At 40.7% G+C, this 24,001-nt stretch overlaps 1 protein-coding gene across 3 annotated transcripts in view; it reads left to right on the forward strand.

Annotated features, from left to right (window-relative positions):
• The window catches only part of kcnq5a (potassium voltage-gated channel, KQT-like subfamily, member 5a), a 148,813-nt gene that overhangs the window by 102,425 nt on the left and 22,387 nt on the right, over positions 1-24,001 (forward strand). For all 3 annotated transcript variants that reach the window (XM_050070795.1, XM_050070796.1, XM_050070797.1), the window contains exons 4-9: positions 1,328-1,503; positions 4,546-4,671; positions 7,767-7,877; positions 8,048-8,143; positions 14,165-14,259; positions 16,474-16,500. In XM_050070795.1, coding sequence (XP_049926752.1) covers positions 1,328-1,503; positions 4,546-4,671; positions 7,767-7,877; positions 8,048-8,143; positions 14,165-14,259; positions 16,474-16,500 — 631 coding nt within the window. The remainder of the gene's footprint in view (positions 1-1,327; positions 1,504-4,545; positions 4,672-7,766; positions 7,878-8,047; positions 8,144-14,164; positions 14,260-16,473; positions 16,501-24,001) is intronic.

Consider the following 24,001-nt stretch of genomic DNA (forward strand, 5'->3'; position numbering starts at 1 on the left):
TTAAAAAAAAAGAGGAAAAAGCAAACAAATAAGGAAATACCTGGAAAAAAAGAGCTAAAGATTTATAATAATTCTGTAGCATGATTTTAAATATTTAATAATGAATAAATAAATGAATAAATACAGTTTTTTCCTAGCTATTTTCTTTCTTTATTTAATTTAATTTAATTTAATTTTGTTTATTTTTCATTGTACTTATATGTGTGTATGTAAGAATTTTGATGTGTGCATGTGTGTATATATATATTTCTTTTTTCTTTTATTATCCTACTTATTACTCTTATTTTTTCTTTAACCTAACTTATTAATTTATTTAACTAAACTTCCATTCTGTTGTCTTGTTTTGAAAAATACTGAACAACATTTTCATAATTTATAGCTATTATATTTTAATGCAGAGACGTTGTTCAATGTTCCTGTCCTGTTTAAAAAAGGGGGGATTCACACTTGTAATTATGTATTGTTATCTGTCTATTCCTAATAAAAAGGATTAAATAAAAAAAAAAAAATCTCTAAATCTATTAATTTTTTGCAACTTGTGGAACATTTCTTACCAAGTTGCTTGTTGCCTTTTTTCCCCATGTTTTTTGGAGAAATCACACCAATTTGCTCAGGGTTCAAATGTTTAAATACTTGGGAAAGGCGTCTGAAACCAGCACAAGAAAAGTCATGTTGCTCCAGGTTTCAAAGGGTTAAAAAGAAGAAGAAGCAGCCAAATGTTGCAATCGCCATATAAATGAATGATAACTAAATAAATGCACAGCCATGTTTGATTTGAGACAGCACTACCCTGTCAAAATTCACACACCATGCAAGTAAGTATGCAGTGGACACAGTGTACTACATGGAAGTATCCCAATTAAGACACAGCAATGGTGTGTTTCTATTTAACTGTTTACCTGTAGTTTAACAGTCAAACATTTATTGTATTAGTTCATTCTTATCTTAGTCGTCCCTGCTGATATCATGTCACTCTTCAAAACACTTTAAGTTTTAGATTGACAGTCAAGTTTTTAAAATGTCCTCTTGAGATGTTACTGACATCAGAGGAGAATAAAACATCCCTTCAGAGGACAGTGGTTCTCCATCCTTCAGCAGGGAGGAAGTCACTGTGCTGAGAAATATCAGAGAAGATGAAGTGAGGTGTTTTAGTGATGGACTGACAGAAGAAGACTAATAGAGACAAACAGCTTGTAGTGAATCAATAGTTGTTTTAAAGGTGATGGATGGACGGGTGGATGGATCCAGAAAGTAGGTGAGTCAACCACAGTTCCTGTTACTAATATTGTGGAACCTGTGACCTTTAATTTTCTCTTGTACTCCCCAGACATCATTGTACTCATCGCCTCGGTTGCCGTGGTTTCAGCCGGTAGCCAGGGTAACATCTTTGCCACCTCTGCGCTGCGTAGCCTCCGTTTCCTGCAGATCCTGCGCATGGTGCGCATGGACCGCAGGGGAGGGACCTGGAAGCTGCTGGGATCTGTAGTGTATGCACATAGCAAGGTAGGGCGGTTTGAAATGTTTGTTTATTTTCTTTTAATCTATTTATTTTAGTTATGTACTTGTAGCACTTTTAAAAAACAAACTGCCAGTTTAGAGACAAATATTTGGGGGTCTCATTTAGGGATGCACCGAAATGAAAATTTGTGGCCGAAGCCGAATAATATAAACGCTTGGCCGAATAGCGAGTACCGAATACCGAATGCCGTTTTTTAGTTTTTGCAGATGAACCCCCTCCAGATTAGTGTTGTCACGGTACCAAAATTGGGACCCACGGTACGAGTAGTATCATGATACCACAGCAAAAATGAGGCAGATGTGCCTTTTGTCATTTATGAAAAGATAAATCACTTTTCTATAATACATCAATGATATTTCAATGGAATAAATTACTTATTGACTTATTCATACTTCAAAAACAGCATCAATAAGTGATTAACATAGGGGGGATCAAAATAAAATAAATAAATGAAATAAAAATCAACCAGCCACCCTCCTCCCCTGACAAGTAAAGAACAGTCCCTTCATAAGTAAAGAACAGCCCCTGAAGTGCGGTGAGGTTTGTGGACCGTTACCTGCCACAGAGAGAGAAATGTGAACGGCTCGCTTCTCCTCTGATACGCCACATACTGTGTGCCGCCATGGCTCGGCTGTTCAGGTGCTTCTGGACAGTCATGACAACAAGTTATTCACCTGGAGCTTCTGGGACTTCTCCGTCACCGGTAAGCCGTTATCATGCACCGCCGTATTTGACAGGAATACGTATTCCTGTCCTTTCGGGCCTCATTTTGATCGTACGCAATGTTTAGAGAAGAGACCTCTGGTGATTTAAACTGGTAAAAACCCTGAATAAAGCAGTTTCATGTTACAAATCAGTGTTAGTTTGAGATGTTTGGTATTTTACTGTAGACACGTGCCTCTAACCTGGCACCTGCTAATGTATGCTCACCTTTTTTCTCAGATAGCTTAAGATCCAGACGTTCAGGAGGTTTTTACTTGGAGCCGAATAATCTGCAGGGGTCTCCTTGTCTCCAAAACAATCGAACCTGGCGATTTAAATCAGTAAAAACACTGAATAAAGTAGTTTCATTTGAAAATCAGTGTTTTTCTGATGCTGTTTGGCATGTCACGGAGGGTTCTACTAACTACGGTGGCCGACACAAAAACACAAAAATGTGAATGGTCCTATACAAAGCCAGTGTTTGTTTTTCCCCTTCTGGGCTACTGTAGAAACATGGCGGTGCAACATAGCAGACTTCGTAGGCGAGGACCTGCTCTCTATGTAGATAGAAACGACCCATTTTAAGGTAACAAAAACACAATGATTCTTATTTGTGGGTGATTATACACTGCAGAAAACATACCTATTATATTGTATTCCATATGTGCCAATATATCCCCTTAAATCCTACACTGGACCTTTAAGATAAAGAAATAATTTGGTGAGTATATAAGCAAGTATGGATAGACTTAAATAACTTTTTTTTGTTAACAGCATAAACATGGTATTTGATATTATCTCTTAACAATGCTATACTTTAACATTACTATCATTCAACAATACTATATCATTTCAGTCAGTTGTCGCGTTTGTTTCAAGTCTCTGTTGCCACAGGTACATAAGATTCTCTCCCTTTTGTTTGTTCAACATACGACGGTGTTATTTGCTCTGTGCCTGCTGCATCTGCTGCTTGTATGTTATATCATGTCCATTTGTGTGTTTTCATGATATTGTACTGCAAACTGTTATTATCTACGGTCCAGTGTGTAGGATTATGGGGGACACATTGGCAGAAATGGATTATAATAACAGTTGTGTTTTCATAACCTTAGAATGAGCTGTCAACAGACAAACCAAGCACTGGCTTTAGATAGGACCATTAGTGTGTTTGTGTCGGCCACTGTAGCTCTCCTACGCACTTGGCACATACAGTACGTTTCATAAGCTGGAATGCATCTGCATCCATCCATTTTCATCCACTTATCTGGGGCCAGGTCGCGTGGGCAGCAGGCTGAGCAAAGCACCCCAGACATCCCTCTTCCCAGCAACACTTTCCAGCTCCTCCTGGGGGACCCCAAGGCGTTCCCGGGCCAAATGACATATGTAATTCCTCCAGTGTGTTCTGGGTCTGCCCCGGGGCCTCCTACCAGTGAGACGTGCCTGAAACACCTCCAGCGGGAGGCGCCCATGAGGCATCCTGATCAGATGCTCAAACCACGTCAACTGACCCATTTCAAGGCGAAGGAGCAGCGGCTCTACTCCGAGCTCCCTCCGGATGTCTGAACTCCTCACCCTATCTCTAAGGCTGAGTCCAGACACCCCACGGAGGAAACTCATTTTGGCCGCTTGTATCCGCAGTCTCATTCTGTCAGTCACTACCCAGAGCTCATGACCATAGGTGAGGGTTGGGACGTAGATGGATCAGTAAATCGAAAGCTTTGCCTTCCAGCTCAGCTCCCTCTTCACCACAACGGACCGGCGCAGCACCTACATCACTGCAGAAGCCGTACCAAACCGCCGATCCATCTCACGCTCCATTCTACCCTCACTCGTGAACAAGACCCCAAGATATTTGAGCTTCCTCGCCTGAGGCGGTAACTCTCCCCCAACCCATAGAGGGCAATCCACCGAAGAAAGCGACTCAATGTTTAACTTGATCCTTAAACCTAGCACCATTTAGCCTTCACAAGTGCATCATTATCAGGTGTACAGGGTCATCCAGTGGGACCCTCTAGCGGGCCGATTCTGACCACTGGGCCTTAAGTTTGACACCCCTGCACTAAAGCTTTAAATCTTGTCACAAACCGAGTTTAAAGATCATCCAGGCGAGGAACAGTGGATGATTCGCAACAATTATATCATAGCAACTAGAGTACTGCAAAGTGGAAGAAAAAACTAATTCCTCCTATAAAAAGAAACTGGTGAAAAAGGTGTCAATTCATTTTGGAGCCAGCGTATCCAAAACATGACATTTATCTCTTAACCTGTGTGAAGTGCTGTATAAAGCTTTATATTTAATGATTTTTGGTGTGTGTGTCTTTTAGGAGCTGGTAACTGCGTGGTACATCGGGTTCCTGGTGCTAATCTTCTCCTCCTTCTTGGTCTATCTGGTGGAGAAAGAATTCAATAAGGAGTTTGCCACCTACGCCGACGCTCTGTGGTGGGGCACGGTGAGCACGCACATATTAATACACACAGATCCACCTCTTAACGGCTTTTAAATGCCCTTTGAATAAAAGTAGTAGTGCTAGTAGTAACTGCTTTGACAGTGTTTGGAGAGCAGAAACAACCATGACTCTTCAAATTGACTGTTGAAATCATAAAATGTGTTTTGAGTAAGTGTTTCCATCCAACTCAGTACAATCACTTCCTTTAATTCCAGGTAGAATCAAAGGCAACATTGGAGTTATGCTGTTTCACTCTGACAACAGTGATATATTTCCATTTACAGTTCCTTTGTGACCTTAATGACACCCGCAACACAAAAACCAACAGGAAGGGCCTTTAGAGTCACACTTGGCTGTCTGTACCGCACTGTTTCCTCCTACATCCAAAACCCATTATACCTTGAAAACACGCACAAACAAGAAGCGGCCCAATCAATAAATTCAATCTTCTGCTGCTGCCAGGTGAGACTGACCCGTTAGGCTTGTGGGACTGACACTCAGACACACTGTGCTCCTATGTTCTGTGGTCCTGGAGCATCTTCTTTCTTGTAGACACTAAAAACTGTTATATCATTTTGGTGAGAAGGCAAAGTTTAGCCACATACACTTTGAGGATGTATGAGTCAACACAAGAGCTGAGAAAGAGGAAAGTAAGAGCCGTCACCACAGTGGGCACCAGCGACGTAAATGTGCAGTATCCACAGTTTTCTGTGAAGCTGGTTTATATTGGTGCTTCTTTTCTTTTGAAACACAGACTTTAGACATGTGTTTAAATGGTACACAGTACACCATTCAACACACTCTGCTGTTCTATTCATGATCTCCGAAAGTATCTTAAAGGCACAGTTCACCCTAAAATCCAACATACATATTTTGTCTCTTACCTGTAGTGCTATTTATCAGTCAAAGAGTTGGAGATATCGGCTGTAGAGATGTCTGCCCTCTCTCTAACATAATGACACTAGATGGCTCTATGGATTGTGGTGCTCAAAGCCAATGTCAACAGCAATGTCTCTTTCCAGAAATCATGACCCAGTTACACAAGATAATCCACAGACCTTGTTGTGAGCAGTTTCATGCAGGAACTATTTTCCTTCTACTGAACTACACCCGCTACCCATTTCACTGCACAGAAGGAAGCTTGCATCTATAGCCCTGTTTCCATCAAACACTTTCAGTATGGTACCTTTGGAACCAAAGTGGTACCTAGACCCTAGGTCCACTGGTACCTTTGGAACCAAAGTGGTACCTAGACCCTAGGTCCACTTAGCGTTTCCACCGCAAACAGTATTCTTAAATGTGGGCGGGGTTGTTGTCACTCACTGCTCCGTCCAGCACTCACTGTATTTCCTCCTTTATCAGTCTGCACCTTGTTTATCGTCCACAGAACGAGGCTGCACGCTGACATTTTCAGAACAAAATAAAACAGGCTGCAGTGAGAGTCTCTCTCCATGGGATATTAAAAATAGCAGGTTTGTACATTTAGTCCTTCTCAGGCAAGCTCAGGGGTTTAGTGGTGCTGGAGCCCACAGGAACACTCCACGATGCTTTTTTTTCTCCAGTGAGTATTGGGATATATGCCGGCAGTCGGCCCACTGAATGAAGTTATTTTTTCTCAGACTCCAGCTGCTGTGAGAGGCAGCAAAACATCCTTTCATTTTATAGTTACAGTTTACTAATAAAACTCTCCACAGTATGAACAGTGGTTACATGAGCCTTGACACAACTCAGCCCTGAGCAGAGTGACCGTCCTCTACTGACCAATCAGACTGCAGTGTTCACAGCTCCACCTTTTAGTACCAAATCTGTGTGCTAGGTACCCCAACAGAGGGGGGACCAAACATGGGGACGGTACAGAACGGTTCGATTGGTAAAGGAGTACTGAACTGACCTGTGCGGTACTGCTCGGTGGAAACAGGGCTTATGGCTAGCTCACCTAGCACCACTGAGCTAGCTAATGTTATAGCTGTGCTGAGGAGAACACCATTGATGTACTGTGATGAGCACAAGCCTCTCATCTATGAGTAGATGCACTCTTCCTTCTGAATGGTGACTCGTTTGGCAGGTGTAGCTCAGTAGAAAGAAAATAGTTCCTACATGAAACGGCTCACGGCAAGGTCTGTGGATTATCTTGAGTAATGGGGTCATGGTTTCTGGAAAGAGACATTGCTGTTGAGTTCTTCAAATGTATTTTTTACCACTTGAGCACCACAAGCCATCTACAGTAGTTCCATTATACTGGAGAGAATGCAGACATCTCTATGGTCGATATCTCACACTCTGCAACACTTGGCAACTCTACCAAAAAAGAAATCTAGACTGATAAATAGCACTACAGGTAAGAGGCAAAATATGAATTTTTGATTTAGGGATGAACTGTCCTCTTAATGCTGTTGAGACTTGGGTTTGAAAAATCAACAAATGTTGCACTGTAGCATAAAAGCTAATTGATTCATCGCGGCGATGGCACTCACAAGGTCTCTAAGCTTTTTATCCAGTTGTGTGGTTGACTCATAGTGTTGGGAAGTAATCAAGGTTAATAAACACATTAGATAATGCATTGTGACTTAATTGGATGTTTTAGTAAAAAATAAGAAACACTAGACTCTGTAATATCAGCTCTCCTCTTTTATTACTTTGCATTTTTCCCCCTTGACCTCTGAAGTCAAGTAATTAGTGGAAAAAAACCAATACAATATATAATACAAATTTGCTAAATGTAGTATGTCCATGGACGTCTGCAAGAAACAGCTTGTGTGTTAGATTTGCTCACAAATCCATTGAAGATTTCATAGAAGAAGAAAATAGCACACCTCTCCATCACTCTTTTATCACCATTTTGTGCACTGTGTTTCATGTCACCATTTCATTTGACTGTCTGAATGCAGAGCGCCCTATTTCATTGATGCAAAAATTATAGTCATGGACGACTGCAGGCGTCAGTGATGACGCTGAATGATGATTCACAGGAATCAGAAATTGCAGTTTACTGCCCACTATATTGTATTAAATGTATATATGGAGCATTGAAGGAGTGAGGCAAGGACAGATTTCTGACAAAGCCATGGTTACGTGAGCACTGACCTCTGATCCTTCAGATCACCCTGACAACTATTGGCTACGGCGACAAGACTCCGCAGACGTGGACAGGACGGTTATTATCGGCCGGTTTTGCTCTGCTGGGGATCTCCTTCTTCGCTCTGCCAGCTGTGAGTCAAATACAAACACACAATACAACACCACTGATTACATTTATTTCCTCAAAGCTCCAGAAAGCTAATGCTAACAGGAGCAGGGACCATGTTATATCATTGCGGAAATTTCTACAAGTTTAAAACTCTGTGTGTGTTTGTGTGTGTGTGTGTGTGTGTGTGTTCAGGGCATCCTCGGGTCAGGTTTTGCCCTGAAGGTGCAGGAGCAGCATCGACAGAAGCACTTTGAAAAGAGGAGGAACCCAGCTGCGAGCCTCATCCAGGTAGACACACACACAGCAAACACATGAGTCTCTGTTGCAGCAGCTGAGGACCAGTGTGAATGCAATACAAAGCATGTTTTTACATGAATGTGTGTGTGTCCTGTCTCATAGCCTCTCACTGTGTCTCTGTGTCTGAATAGAGGCATGAGTGTGTGTGTGTGTGTCCACTCTTTAAACTCTGGTGAGTGTGCTAGAAATATATTGAAGTGTGTGTACGGGTAGTTTCACCGTCTCTCATCCTATCAGAGTAAAGGTGTTTCATTAAGAGTGTACTTAATACAAGTGTGTGAGAGTGTGTGTGTGTGTGTGTGTTTTGCCCATCTCTGGGCTGTCGGGGTGTGCAGCCGATGATGACTAAGGGTGTGTGAGGCACGCCACCGTCTCTCAGGTCCAACAGCAACACACACTGCTGGGATTTATGAGCCGTTTCCATGGCGATCAGTCCCTGGGTAGACGCTCCTCCAAGCCGTCAGTCATTATAATAGACATGACCAGCTGTATTACTTTCTAATGAACAATAAATATCTGCTGTGGAGTGTGTGTGCGGTTGTACGTGTGTGTTTCTCTGTGTTTGCACGTGTGTTTTAGAGTGTTTGTTTCTGTGTGTGTGTGTGTGTGTGTTCTGTCCTCCTCTGTATGAGCTACCTTGACCTACTTTTAGGAGTTTATCCATCAAATAGAGCGCCTGCTATGGTGTTATCTTTTGTCCTTAAGGAAAATCCAAATTTGTACAGTCTGAGCCTCATTGTTTTATCTCAGGTCATCATTTCTATCAATTATGATAATATAAAAAATGTTATTGTCAAAAACGCAGGGATATAGTATGTTGTGTAGCAGCTGTCAGACACAGCTTTAGCAAAATATTCTTGGGGCCAGCAACATGAGTAATCAAGTCCAAAACACTGCAATTAACCCAGTTTTCGAAACTGCATATTTGGAAGTTCAACTTTATTTTGTCCCTGGAGGGCAATCTGTTGTACAGCAAGCAAAAACACATAAAAAGGCAAGAGTGGACACACAAGAATGTACGTACATAACAATCAGGGGGAGGTGGGGGGGAGCCAAATACATGAATTATTAGCAGCAACTGAAATGAACAAGGGTAAGAAAAGGAAAGCATAAATAAACCTGAAAATCTAAACTGTTACCCAAACCGTCTGTTGTTGAGGATTACACCCAAGTCCTAATGAAGGGTGAATGTAGGTTGAATATGGACTCAATATTAGGGATAGACCGATATGGATTTTTTAGGGCCGATGCCGATACCGATTTTTTTCCATCACCCTTAGCCGATGACCGATTATGGACTGCCGATTTTCTTGAGCCGATATTTCGGGCCGATACTGCTTTTGCTCCCTCAATTTACATCAAAAAAATTACACAATGATAACAAATATTACAGGTCTCAAGTTTAAAATAAGAAACATTTATTGAACAGTAAAAAATACTAAAACAAGATGGAAAGTTGAGGTAGAACAGGTAGAATATTATTATTATTATTATACATTCAAATAAAAAAAAGAGTTCAGTGCTCTTAAATCTTCCAGTAATGTCTTTATAAAATAAACAAATATTTAAGCTGAAGCATAAATAAAACAACAACTACTGTACACAGTAGGATTCGCTGCATGTGCGCTGCAGGGTCTTCCGGCAACACAGAGCTGCCCGTGGATGCCTGTCTGTAAATCATGCCAGGGAAAAATAAATCCGCGAACCCACGCGTGTATCGGCCGATGCCCATACAAGTAAAAAACTCAAATATCGGCCCGATATATCGGCCGGCCGATGTATCGGTCTATCCTTACTCAATATCCCATAATGCATTGTGTCAATTGTTTAAGCAAAGACCTATCACATGATGAAAGTCACTACAGAGTGTAAATAATGGAAGTCATCAACTTCACTACTTGTTTGAATACCATAGGTGTGGGCTCGAGTCACATGACTTGGACTTGAATCAGACTCAAGTCACAAATTTGATGAATTAAGATTCTACTTGACCATATCAAAAAACACTTGCAACTGGGCTTGGACTTACATGACTTCACTTGGACTTGAGCACTTTTGACTTGAAAATACTTGATATCTTCCCCCAAGCCCATCTGGAAAGAGAAAGTTTTAAACATTTTTCCAATATGAGATGAGTTAAATACTACAAGACAGGACAAACACAAAAACTTCATTCTGTTCTGGTACTGGTTATAAGTGCTACATGCTATAAACATACAGTGTCAATACTACTTCTCCAACAAACTTGTTTTAACACAAAAAGCCAACACATTTTTAGAAGCATTCACAATTTTTGTAAAATCAATATACGTAACCGGTGGACTCCAGTGTTGTCTGCGCTGTGTTTACTATATAAAGAGGCCCAGACTGTGGATATCTTTGGAGGCAATCTACGTTTATACCTGACAACTCTGACCGCAAGAGGTGAAAACAAAATCCTCTGTCAACTACAACAATATACATGTAATTCAAGCCCCTATTCAAATGAAGTGAATGAACAAAACACATTTTGTGTAATTATAATACTTACTAATATAAACGTACATTCGCCTTTGTTACGCATATTACTTCTGTATAATTGATCCTGTTATATATATATTATTAATCTGCTGATAAATTGCCATTCCATTTAGTGAGGAGCACATTTTGACTTGCTAAGGACTCAAAACTCAAAGTTTAGGACTTGGGATTTGAATTACGACTTGTCAGTCTTGACATGGGACTTGAGTACAAAGATTTGAGACTTATTTGTGACTTGCAAAACAATGACTTGGTCCCACCAATGGTATGTTGTCATTTACGGGATGCTACAGTAGATGGAGATTACAGGGCTGTGCGTACAATTTTACCGTAATTTCCTAGTTATACATCATGTGTTTCAGTGAAGCATCAAACTGACCCTACAACACTTACCTTAGTAATCATAGACAGTGTAGAAGAAGTGGATGTAGCCACCGGGATGTCACCCATCGGTTTGTGGACTACTGTTTAAAGCCTTGAGTTTTTCATTATGGCCATCGCCATTCTGAAGTTTCGGAGGCAGAAGTGGCCATATTTGGAAGAGAGGGTTGAAATGGGGAGATTACGCATTGTTACGCCTTTATCCTGATCGATTGGTGGCGACTTGGCATTGTCTATTTCACCCTAAACGGGACCATAATTTACAAAATGACCACCATGATGTATTGAAGAGGCCTTAAAACTAACAATTTAGACCATAAACTCAATAGAAAAATGCTTACTAGGGTTATAAATCAAGTGAGCAGTAGGGTCAGTTTCTCATACACTTCAATATAATTGCACTTTTCTTGCAACCAGTGGAGTCGCCCCCTCCTGGCCATTAAATAGAATGCGGGTTTGAGGTGCTTTCTGCATTGACATCACTCTTTAAACCCAGTGGCCAGTGGTGTAGAAGACGTGGGTAAAGTGGGCATTTGTTAAAACCCCTCTGATTGTCTCACTGTGTGTTGCTGCAGATCTCAGTTTGAAATCAGTGAGATATTTTCTTACATATTCATGTGAATAATGAATGAAATCTAAACATGGTTTTCCCTGTTAGAAACACCCATCATTTGCTACGCTTGACAAAGACCAGTTGGAGCCCAATTGATCCTAAATAACCCACTAAGGGAGCAATTAATCCTGCGTGTGTTGATCTTGTTTCTGTTTTATTGGCTTTGTATCAAGCACCTGGTCACTGTCTGTTGTCTGCCAAGCTTATAACATTTTCCTCAGCAGGTAAAAGGAAACTTGGAAGCGCCTTTGATGTGTTAAATATGTTGATGACATTCTGCCCGTCACTTCACTCCCCCATCTCACGCAGCTCTCTCTGCTTTGAACCACTGTGTGTTGTGTGTGTGTGTCTCTCAGTGTGCAGGGCAGGATATTACCACTGTCTTCAGCCTCGGCAGCTGGTCAATTCAAAATTTCACCTGCTATAAATATTTACCTACCAACTGTATTTTTAGAGCAAAATTGAATCTCCAAATGACTTCAAAGTAGTCTCTGGAGTAGCGTAAGTACCAACAGCTAAAATTGACCAACATTTGGCAAGTGGCCGGTGTTAATTTCCCACCCTGTCTGTGTTAAGTGTTTATATAAAGACTTTCCAGTCATGTCACAAATCTTGTAACCACACCTGGTGCCATTGGAGAGGTTCAGTTGGCTGCACATTAATAATGATTCAAAACAAAAAGGAAACAACCTGTTAAAATAAATGTAGTGGATGTAGGTCATTTCTGAAGAATCGGGTACATTTGTTTCCACATGAGGGTCAACATGACATGCAGCCCGAAATTTATGACCTGCAGACTGTACTCAGTGACAAACGTGTGAACACTTCCTTATATGCAGACACCCATAAACAGAATGGTGTGTGTCCATGTTTTAAATTACATTTACGTAACTTTAGCTGGAGTCAAAACCTCTAACTGCAGTTGCATCTTGACTAATAGCAAAAGTCTGGTGAGCACAACATGTCCGTAGATGTCCTGTTTGCTCAATCTAACCCATCCGTCACAGCCATGATTTAACTTTCAAACAGGCATGGAACATTAGACTTAACCCAAGTGCCAGAAAAATGTTTCAGCACTGTGATTAAAGTACATTTAGGTTTAGGCACAAAACCACTTTGATATAGTTGGGTAAAGATCATGTATTCGTTTAAAATTCCGAATTTTAGGGGCACAATTTAGGCAAGACAAGCAGCGATGTCTTAGTAAAAAACAGCTGCTTTTCATGCCACGATGCCCGCCAATAGGTTGCTACAAAACACCCACGTCTGGAGCGTAAAAACCCAGTGGAAACACACCAATGTACCCTATGAAACACCCACATTTGGAGCCTATAAAGCTGTTGGAAACACGCCGATGGGTTGTTACGAAACACCGACATTTGGGACCTAAGACACAGATGAAATCACACGAACAACTCGGCACAAAACACCCACATTTGTAGCCTATAAGGCCGATCAAAATGCAGCAATGACTTGCTTAAACACAACCGGTTTGAGTGTCTGTAGGTCTTGAACAGTGGTCTGTACTTTGGCAGCTGCCTCAACCAGGTGGTGCGTCATCCACCGTCTTTTCCACCTTCTGATGACAAAGTCAGCTCACAACACTTTAGAATAGAAGTAAGAAATTTCGCAATTTTAGCCTATTTGGAGTTTGCAAACACGTATAATGCCAACACCTTTTTCTGGCGACTGGGCTGGTGACTGGCTCTGACTGGTGTTAAATGTTACCTAAGGGTGCTTTCAGACCTAGAATTGTCTTGCTTTGGTCCGAATCAGGGACTAATTTTGTTATAAAGTTGCATAATTGTCTAGAGTTGGTTCGAGGCGCGGCTTCAACTAGAAAACAATGTTTTGATGCATTGGTTGTGAATGAACCGCACTTAGGGGGCAAACGAACTTGAGTTCGATTGAACGAAACCAAACGGGGCAGGTGTGAAAGCACCCTGAGATGGATGGAGACTGGACCTCCAATATGGCTGCCAGCTAGTTACATCCTCTGAAACGCTCTGTGTATGCTACATGTTCTTTTTTCCTCACTGTGTTTGAGCCATTGTGTCATCTGTGTCATGTCTATGTGTTTGTGTGTGTGTGTGTACGTCTGAATGTGTGTCTTGTCCATCTTTGCTCCCTCCCCACACTCAGGCGGCTTGGCGTCTGTACTCCACCGACGGTGCTCGTCCCTACCTCAGAGCCACCTGGCACCACTACCAAAGCGCCCTTCCCCCCCTCAGGCATGTATCCCCACCACCACCAGCACCACCACCAGCGGCACCACCATCACCGCCTCTCACCTCCCTCCAACAACCCCCAAACAAAATGCATCAACACTACCCCAAAAAACTAATCGGCTTTTTCTTTTTTTCCCTCCTCACCTTCCTTTTCTCACTTCCTACCCAACTTATATGTTCCCTCCCTCGCCCCGTTTTTCCTCCCACACTTTATCCTTTTAATTTTTTCATTTATCATTATTTTATTTATCCTGTCAACTCTGCACGTAGTGTGTCTGGCGTAGTTATGCTGCTGATGAGAACTCGGTTTCCATTGCTACCTGGAAGCCTCATTTGAAGGCGTTGCATACCTGCAGCCCCGCCAAGTAGGTAACAACTTACAGACTTACAAACATGGCCGCTGCTGCTCAGCCCCTTCTCCTCATCTCTTCTCCATCATCTCCATCTGCTTCTCTCCATCAGTGTAGCTTTGACTCTTTTTCCACTGTGTGACTCAGCAGATATTCTGTCATCAGTGTACCTGTAGAAACCTATTTTTCTCCAGTCTGGGATGGTTTGCTTTGTGCGCATGATCTTTAACACCCTGTACACATTCAGACAGTTAAAGGCCTTTCTTAGTGGCACACTGGAAGTTCTATAAATGTTTATTGTTGAAAATGCCACACGTCAGTAAAGTTCTTACAAACAGATGTGCAGACCAAGGCCAATTCGACAGTAGTGTTTTTTCAATTCACTTTTGGCAGTTTAAGTTTAGTAGTTCAGTAACAATTGTGTTGCCCAACCCATTTGTCAGAAAAAAAATGTTGGCATTGTACGTTTCTACAAACCCCGGGTACATTGCATCTTTATGTTCGTTAACATGTGGTTAGGTTTAGGCACAAAAACCACTGAGTTATGGTTCGGAAAAGATCATGTTTTGGCCTAAAATATCCACTATCACAAGAGGAAATGCAGCGATCGCTCGGTAGAAAACAACCGCTTTTTGTAGTAGTATCCTTGGTGGAAAAACAGTGACGGGTCAGGAAAAAACACCCATGTATAAAACCCAAAAAGCTGCTGGAAAAACAACAACAGGTTGTTGAAACACAGTTGTTTTTGTTATTTGTTGGCGCTGAACAGTAGTCTGCAGCTTGGCAGGCACCTCACCACGGTGTCACGCCATCCACCAACTACTAAACCTCCAGATGATGCGATACGATATATGATATGTTACAGTATATGATACAATACGATGTGATATGATAAGATAGCCGAAATGATACAATATATGATATGATGTGATATGATATGATAGACAAAATTATATGATATACGATACAATATACGATATGATATGATACAATAGGCGATATGATACGATATACGATATGATACATTATACGATATGATATGATGTGATATGATACGATAGATGATATAATACAATATACAATATGATACATTATACGATACAATACGATGTGATATGATACAATAGGCGATATGATACGATATACGATATGGATATGATACAATAGGCGATATGATACGATATACGATATGATATGATGTGATATGATACGATAGACAAAATTATACGATATACAATACAATATACGATACAATATGATGTGATGTGATATGATACAATAGATGATATAATACAATATACAATATGATACATTATACGATATGATACGATGTGATATGATACAATAGACGATATGATACGATATGATACAATATACAATATAATATGATGTGATATGATACGATAGACAAAATTATACAATATACGATACGATACAATATACGATACAATACGATTTGATGTGATATGATACAATAGACGATATAATACAATATACAATATGATACATTATACGATATGATACAATATACGATATAATATTATGTGATATGATAAAATAGACAAAATTATACGATATACAATACAATATACGATACGATACAATATACAATACAATACGATGTGATATGATACAATAGACGATATGATACAATGTACGATATATTATGGTGTGGTACGATTAGATACACGATACAATATACGATATACAATATACAACATGATATGGTACGGTACGATACGATACGATCAAATATGTTACAATATACGATATACTATGATATGGCACAATATACAAAAAGATATACGATATGATATGATCTCAATACAATTTGATACGATGTGATGCGATGTGATATATTCAATATGATACGATATATAATACAATACAGTGTACTTCTGGTGACTGGGCTGGCGTTACTCTACATTTTTGGAGAGTGAACAATTAGGCAAATTACCATTCCTGCTTTCACACACACCACATATACCTTTTTGATATTCGTGTCTATCTTTAAGCTAGCGCTCAGCCGTACTGTGCATGGCCATAGCTTGCATGTGCTTGTAAATAATTAACCCCATTGAATTAAAGTTTCTTTCTTTTTGTTTCCTTTTTGGCTTGATGCCTCCCATATCCAATAGTGGAAAAATCTGTATTGTGCTATTTTTAATCTGCTGGAATACTGATTTCTTTCCCTTTGTCTCCTCCTTTTTATCCCACTAACCCCTGAAGGAAAGAGCAGGGCGAGACTACTTACAGGTTTGTACGACTCTCAGCTCACTCCTCCAAAGACAAAAACACAAACACTCAACATGTGATGTAATAATATTTCAATAATATGCCTAATGTGTTTTTTCATTGCTGTGATATCTGCTGTAATCTGGTTTGTGGGCTTGTTTCGTCTGTTTTTTTGGTTCATTCATCAGATTTCCAGATTGGGTCCCTCAGGTCTCTTCGCCAATAAATGATGAACTGATTGCTTAGTGACATTTACCCGGTAATAGTGAATGGTTAGTGGATTAATTGAAGATTGTGTCCGCCATCAAAGGGTTGTGACATAGTGATTTGGTGCTTGGTTTATTGATTTATTGATTCAGTGAATGACTGAACCCTTATTTTACCCTTTAGAACAAATTCACCCTTACTGGAGAAAATCCAGGCAGTTATTTTGACTTATGCTGATGTTGTTGTGTTTTTAACCAGTATGACCTGGACCTGCAGTACTATGGTATAGAATATAAAGGGACTAGCATATGCATAGTGGAAAGTCAAGACATAGCTTGGACCTTTTTAAAGTGGGGTTGTATAAGGTTGTCTGTTGGCAGGCCCCCAGTTTGGAGAAGCAGACAGGAGTACAGACACAGACGCTCAGCAATGAACTGCTGTGGACTTAGGCAGCAGCAAAACATATTTTAACCACCTAAAAAATTCAACATCGCTTTAACTGTATGATATATTTAGAATATAGTGATGGGGATTGTGATTCCAGAGGATCTTAAGGATCTATGTACAATAAATTATAATAATAAAATGGTTGAGATGGACAAACTTTTACAACCATGGGGAGAGAAAACTCTAACACTTTTTGGAAAGATCTCTCAGGTAAATTCTCTTGTCGTGTCACAATTAACTTATCTTTTTATGTCACTTCATATTTTGAATATTTTTAATGCTTTACCGTCAGACAGAGATTTCTGATTCGGAAATGAAGCTGTTATATCCTCCTGAAACCCTGTGTCCTCATACGTGGACATCACATTTTGGGTTTACTTTACCTTATACTTCATTCTACTTAAAGGGAAATTTCGGTTTATTTCAACCTGTCTCCTATCGTCCTAAATTTGTTTCAAGTGACTAGTGACATAAAAGTAATAGTTAGCATGTTAGCCGTTAGCCTAGATACAGCCGGGGCGCATAGTAGCGCCAGACCTGTTAAAACGTAAGTGAACGGGCAACCTTCAAGTGCAAAGTTAGTCCACTAAACAAGCTTTTTTTCCACAAAGACCACCTCATATCGTTAGGATAAATGTCAGAGAACATGTAGAAAACGACATGTAAACGTGTTGTCTTACCTTACCGGTGTGCTGCCATGTTTGTTTACCATCTAGCTCTGCTTTCCAACTAAAAACAAGATGGCAGCCATTTCTGCCAAGTCAGTCCCGACACATCTCACATTTTATGGTTGCATCTTGTTAATTTATGACTTGTAATGTTTGTAGGCAACAAATTTGACAAATTTTAGCAACAGTAACTCGTTTTAAGACACTGGGACTTTATTGTTGTCTCGTTGAGGACATTGGGACTTAAATATCGTTGACAATGTTGAGTTTTTAATACTTATTGGGTCGTACTGATCCCAAATAGCTAGGAGAAATTAAAAATGCATATCTGTCTCTTCAAAACCAGACTCCATTGAGAAAAACACTAATTTAACATCACTGAACACAGGAGCTGCTGGTCTACTGCTGCCTCAATCAGTCACATTGTTTGTGTTATTTTGTGTGTTATTGTTGTGTTTAAAAAGGGTTAGTTGGATTCATTGAAGTCACACAATAACACACAAACTAACCAATCGAGGCAAAGAGGGGGCCAGCAACTCTTGTGTTCAGCGAGGTAAAATTACTCTTTTTGTCAATGGAGTCTGGTGAGAGAATAGATGGGGAACTGAAGCTGTAAACTGCCTGTCCGATTAAATGGTAAAGCAATAAAATTTAAATTGATGTTTTTTTAGGTGGCTAAAATGCATTTTGCTGCTGCCCCCTGTCCGCAGCAGTACATTGCTTATAGCTTCTGTGACAGTACTCCTGCCTGCTTCCCCAAACTGGAGGCACGCCGACTGACATCTCCTGCATGTAACACACTGCCTATTGATTATTGGCCCGTACAACTCCACTTAAAAGAATCCGAACTACCTCTTTAAGCAAAAACAAGTTGACATGTTCTGATAAAACAAATCCAGAGGTGTCAGATCAACATTTATTAACCATTTGAGTGACACAGTATCTACACTCTTTCAGGCGCTCTCTGAAAACATAGTTATTGATTTGTGTCGAATTGAAAAACAGAAAGCCAGGAAGAGATGCAGTGATAGAGACACATGTTTTTACATCATACACAGGTAGACTGAAGCTACACAGCAAATACAGTACTATAAGAGTTACAGTAGCTCATGCGAAGGTACAACTGCCGCCTTTCCTCTGCTTTCTTTGTTATATAGTCCTATCTCACTTTTCCAGCTGTTTCTATACATCTCCATCGCTGTCCTTATCTCTGCTCCTCATTTCACTACTGTTTCGCTCTCTGCACTTGACTCTCAGGCAGGGAACGTGATGGGCTCCTCTGGCTTTGTTGAGTGTACGAGTGTGTGTGCGCACACGCCTTCAAAGACAGGAGTCTGTACCATGTCTGTACCATGACGCACTTTTTCCATTGGGATGGTATTTATATAACTCATCAAACACAGTCTAGGAGAGACAGAGCGAAGTCGAAAAAAAGGGGGGGAGGAGGAGAGGAGGGGGGAGATAGGGGATTTCAGAGAGGGGAAAAAGACAGAGAGAGATTTGTGAGTTTAATTATGCTAGTATAGTTTTTACAGTGCAGCGCTTCTTTGGCAACATTTGGGAGCCTTATATTGAGCCAGCAGCTTCTTAGGCATTTAAACTGAAGACAGCGCCACACACACACACACACACACACACACACACACATATAAAGAAAATGAGTTTATACTCTCAGTCAAACACACAAACAAATGTGCTTCTCATCCTCAAACACAACAACATTTAATTAGGCTTTGTTGCATCCATAGCAACATTCATCCCCCAGAAATCCCTCGGTTTAAAGGGCTGCGTTTAATTACGCTTTCCTTTCTTAGAAACTTTTGTTACAATGAGCCCAATTTGCACTTGTGAAATCATAATTATGAACCCTTTTATGACGCTATTTCTTTTCTGTAACGTCCCCTCCGCGGAGAGAACACACAGCACTGTGTTATTAGTGGTTTTACAGACTGTCGGCTGCTCGGCGGCGGTAGGTGCCGTGGTAAACGGCTGGTGGTTTTCGTTTAAGCAGACTTGTAAACACCAGCAGTAGTAAACATTCGGCGCACCACAAAGTGCTAGCAGCGGACATCATGCTGAGCGCATGAGTGCTGGGTATTGGCAGAGAGAGGCAACATGAAATAAAGGCTAATAGGGCTTTAATCTGGAGTTTATGTGTGTAGGCAGGTGTGTTTGTGCATGTGTGCCTCCTGGTGCGGTCCATTCAAGTGATTCAGACTTTTTCTTTAAAGTGTATCTCTGACTATTTTCAACCTGGACATGATTCTCATCATGTGTGTTCAAACCTGCTTTTCTCGCCCCCCTTATGGGAAAATAAAAAAAAGGTTTATTCCAGACTATGCTGCACTTGTGTGTGTTTGTAAAAGAGCTGTTTAGAAGACAGCACTGTTCAAATAACAGCATTCACACCAAACTAAGCAAACCAGACACTCTGGCAAAAGCACCGAACTTCTTTGAAACAACAAATTGAATGTGAACGCAGCCTGATTTTTAGAGGCTATTTTAACACAACACTGCTGGCACACAGGCAGCCGTTCAGTAAATTTCTTCACCACATGTCACAGAACAGTCATTGTGTTGACTTTGAAGGTGATTTCGAGAGCCAAACCCAGGAAGGTCGATGTGAGGAGTTTCTCACTGAAGCATCTGGTGAGAGTTTGGTCGGATTGGTCGAGAAAAACAGAGTCCAGGTTGTTAATGTTGAGAGTTGTGCTTTAAAACCAGCTCTAGCTTTCACTACTATGATGTGTGCCATGAAATCACATCAAAATGAGGGACCTCAGGTGGGTTTACCTTCCTCTGCCTCTCTGTTTACCCACTCCCATCCTTTCCTGGTGTATGTCCTCTGCCCTCTCTCTGTGTATTTGCTTTACATTGATATTGACAGCAGAGAATTTCTCTTCTTCTTCCTCTTCTAATCTCCTTCCTCCTTTATCTGTCCATTCCCTCCTCCATCTCCCTCCTTCGCTCTAGTAAGGGTCTAAGTAATGGGAGGCTCTTCAGAAGGTACACTCGGAAGTATAGGAGGTACCTGCAGTACTACCCAGCATCCTCTCTGTCCTGCCCTTAGCTCAGTAAACTGTGGGAATGACTGACTAATAGCATGGAGGAGAAACTTACATCTTAGCTCCCTCCTTGATCCCTTTTATCCAACGAAGGACTGAGGCGACCAATGCTGCCTGCTGCCTGTCGAATGCAAACAAGTCTTTGTTACCATGTGTCAAATTAAAGGGGAATTCCACCCAAACTGATCTTTACACTGCAAGAGTAGACAGGGTTTTAAATGTAAGGTGTAAGTTTTTGACATAAAGGAAAAGTGCACCAGATTTTACTGCCTAACAAACTGCATGTAGAGCTCTTAACACCCTGAAAACTAGGCATCATGGGATGTTGCTTGCCATGATTCTTCATAATTTCTAATTTAAAATCCCTATGCAAAAGAAAATGTGAGTCAGTTTTCTCAATAAGGTAAAACTCAGGGTAATAAGTTGAACAAAACAATTAATTCCCCTTTACTTTATATATTTTTTAAAACTGCTCAGAGTCCAGCCACATGAATATCTTTTGATTAATTCATATTCTTTAATTTTTAAATGTTACAGTCCCATTAGTTGAAAAGATAAAATGGTTTTATGACAATTTAACAAAAAGGAATGGAAATAAAATGAGTAATTCACGGGGCTGGACCCACTTCACCTTAATGTTCAACTGAAACCACATATCCGCTCTGTAAATCACTCGTCCGGTGCTGAAACCAGTTTTACATAGTTTATTTTCAAAGGACTACCATTCCTGTATCCGTCTGGAGATCTTATTTCGATACAGCCAATAAAATCTTACGTGACGCAGTAATATCAGCGTTCTGTCACAGGCAGAGCAGACGTCACACTGAACCCGAGAGCAGTCTGCTACACAACACAAGAACAACAACCCACATTAGCTTTCCTGCTGAAGTCTCATTTGTATCTAACACAGAAACATGCATCTTATCCAGCGCAGTAGTTTGCTGAAAAAACAACCAAGCAAACATTCACCGGGGAAAAGTGTGCTAATTGCTTGCCTAGTTTTTAGGCGAGATAGCTAATAAACTGCTCAGCTGCAGCACTTTAGCTTAGACCTGTTGTCTTCGTGCGTGGACACTCCTTTGTGCCATCTAGTGGTAGTAAGAGCACAATACACTAATCCATGTAGAAACAAGATGGCAGCCATCTCTGCCAAGTCAGTCTGCAGCCGATCTGGAAATCCATCGGTTCAAAAAAAAAAAAAAAAAGGATTTTTTTTTTCTTCCTTTACCTCTGGAGGCACTGCCCGTAGTTTTTTGACTAACGGAAGTGCAGGGGCCTCGGGGATCGCTCAACCCCTTCACTTCCGGGGGTGTCCCCAGGGAATCGCGTCGTTGTTTACAAATACTTCCAGGTAGAAAACCAGCAGAGTTTTGATATATACATACATACATATATATATATATATATATATATATATCTCACATTTTTCATGTCACTATATCACCGTTTAGACTAATCTGATGTTTGTAAAGTCTATAAACACAATGATTGAACAAACATTACTATTTCTGTGTGCACGTTTTGTAATTAATAACATGGTTATCGTAGATTAGCTGGGCTAACCGTTAGCTGTTAGCCCCATTAGCAGTGTCTGTAATAACTCAGTAACTTAATAAACGGTCCGTGAATAAAATATTTTTTCCAGCGGATATCTTAGTTACAACATGATTGAGCTAACAAAGCAGTTTTGTGTTGCTATGCGTGGTATTTATTCAGTTATGGGAAATCACGATGTCTAGAAAGCATCAGTGGCTGCAGCTGACATGGACAGCTAACAGCAGCAAAGCTAACATCAGGACGTCATCTGTTAAAAGCCTCCCGTTGTCGGATACGACATGAAATTGCTCCAGTTAGCTCAATCATGTTGTAACTAAGACATCAGCTGGAAAAAATATTTTTTTCACGTTGACGAGACGGCGTTTTGGGTGGAGCGGTCGCCATGGACGTGGAGCTTGCTGTTTCTGTAGGTACACATTTCCTGGGGACACCTGCAAGTCTCGGCCACGCCCCCTCCATTGTGATTGGCTAAATGCAGCATTGTTCAAACTCAAAGCCGCACCCCCCTCTGTAGTCGTCTTTCGCACAGGGCCGCCGACAGATTCTACAATGTAAATTGCCCAATCTGTCTTGAGAGATTAGTCTGCAGCTGATCCAGACACAAAAGAGGACAAGGTCCAAAACCTGATCACATTTAATGATTGAAACTTCTTTTTTTAAGATTAATAATGTTTGTAGTTTGATATGGCAACAAATTTGACCAAGTTTAGCAACAGTGAAGAGCTAAGACACTGTTAATTAGGAAGTACTCGTTGTTGACAATGTTTCTTTTTTTTATACTTATCACATCCTACTGATCCTAAATAGCTAGAAGTAATTAAAAATGCAAACCAAACAAAAGTCAGGGTCTCAGGAGGTCAAACAGCACCAGGGCAGTACTAGTTTAAAATGTGCCTGTTCAGAACAGGCCAACTACTTGGCCTCCAGTTTTGCTGCTTGTAGCTTTTTCGAGAACCTCTCATCCAAACAATTGCACACTCGACACTGTGCTTCCTATGGCCCTCAGCAGTACACATGCCATGACATAGTTATAGTTGTATCCCCCAGCAATGCTAGAGCATGTGCGCCATTTAGGTGCAAAAGCTCATGTAAGAACCACTTATGCACATTTTTATATTTGGTAAAGATGTCTGTGTTGATAGGACATATCGTATAGGTTCTGATTATATTTAAGTTTACACAACAGTTTCTGTGTATTTTGAGTACTGTATATAAGTGGACTATACTAAGGCTATGTTTAGATTTACTTTATTTCTGCATTAGATTACAGGCAGAAGTTATTTACTCCAGGTATGGTGCCTTAAGCCAGTTTAGTGCGCATAACAAAAGGAGATTGACAACGTTGTGCGAAGTCGGTGTTGGTTTGGATCTTAATGAGTTTTTGACTGTGTTATGCAGTGTTAAAGTGTATAATAAGGAGGAACACGAGTCAAAACCGAGACACCTCGCAGACTAGGTGACCTAGGAACTTTAGTACGTTGGCACAGCCACTATAGCTCACACAAACTTTTTGTAGCCTTCAGAAGAGCCAAAGCCCGGCTATTTCTGAGAACAAAAGCATTCATTGCGAAAGCTACA

This window comes from Epinephelus moara, chromosome 19, assembly GCF_006386435.1.
Source record: "Epinephelus moara isolate mb chromosome 19, YSFRI_EMoa_1.0, whole genome shotgun sequence".
Classification (NCBI taxonomy): domain Eukaryota; kingdom Metazoa; phylum Chordata; class Actinopteri; order Perciformes; family Serranidae; genus Epinephelus; species Epinephelus moara.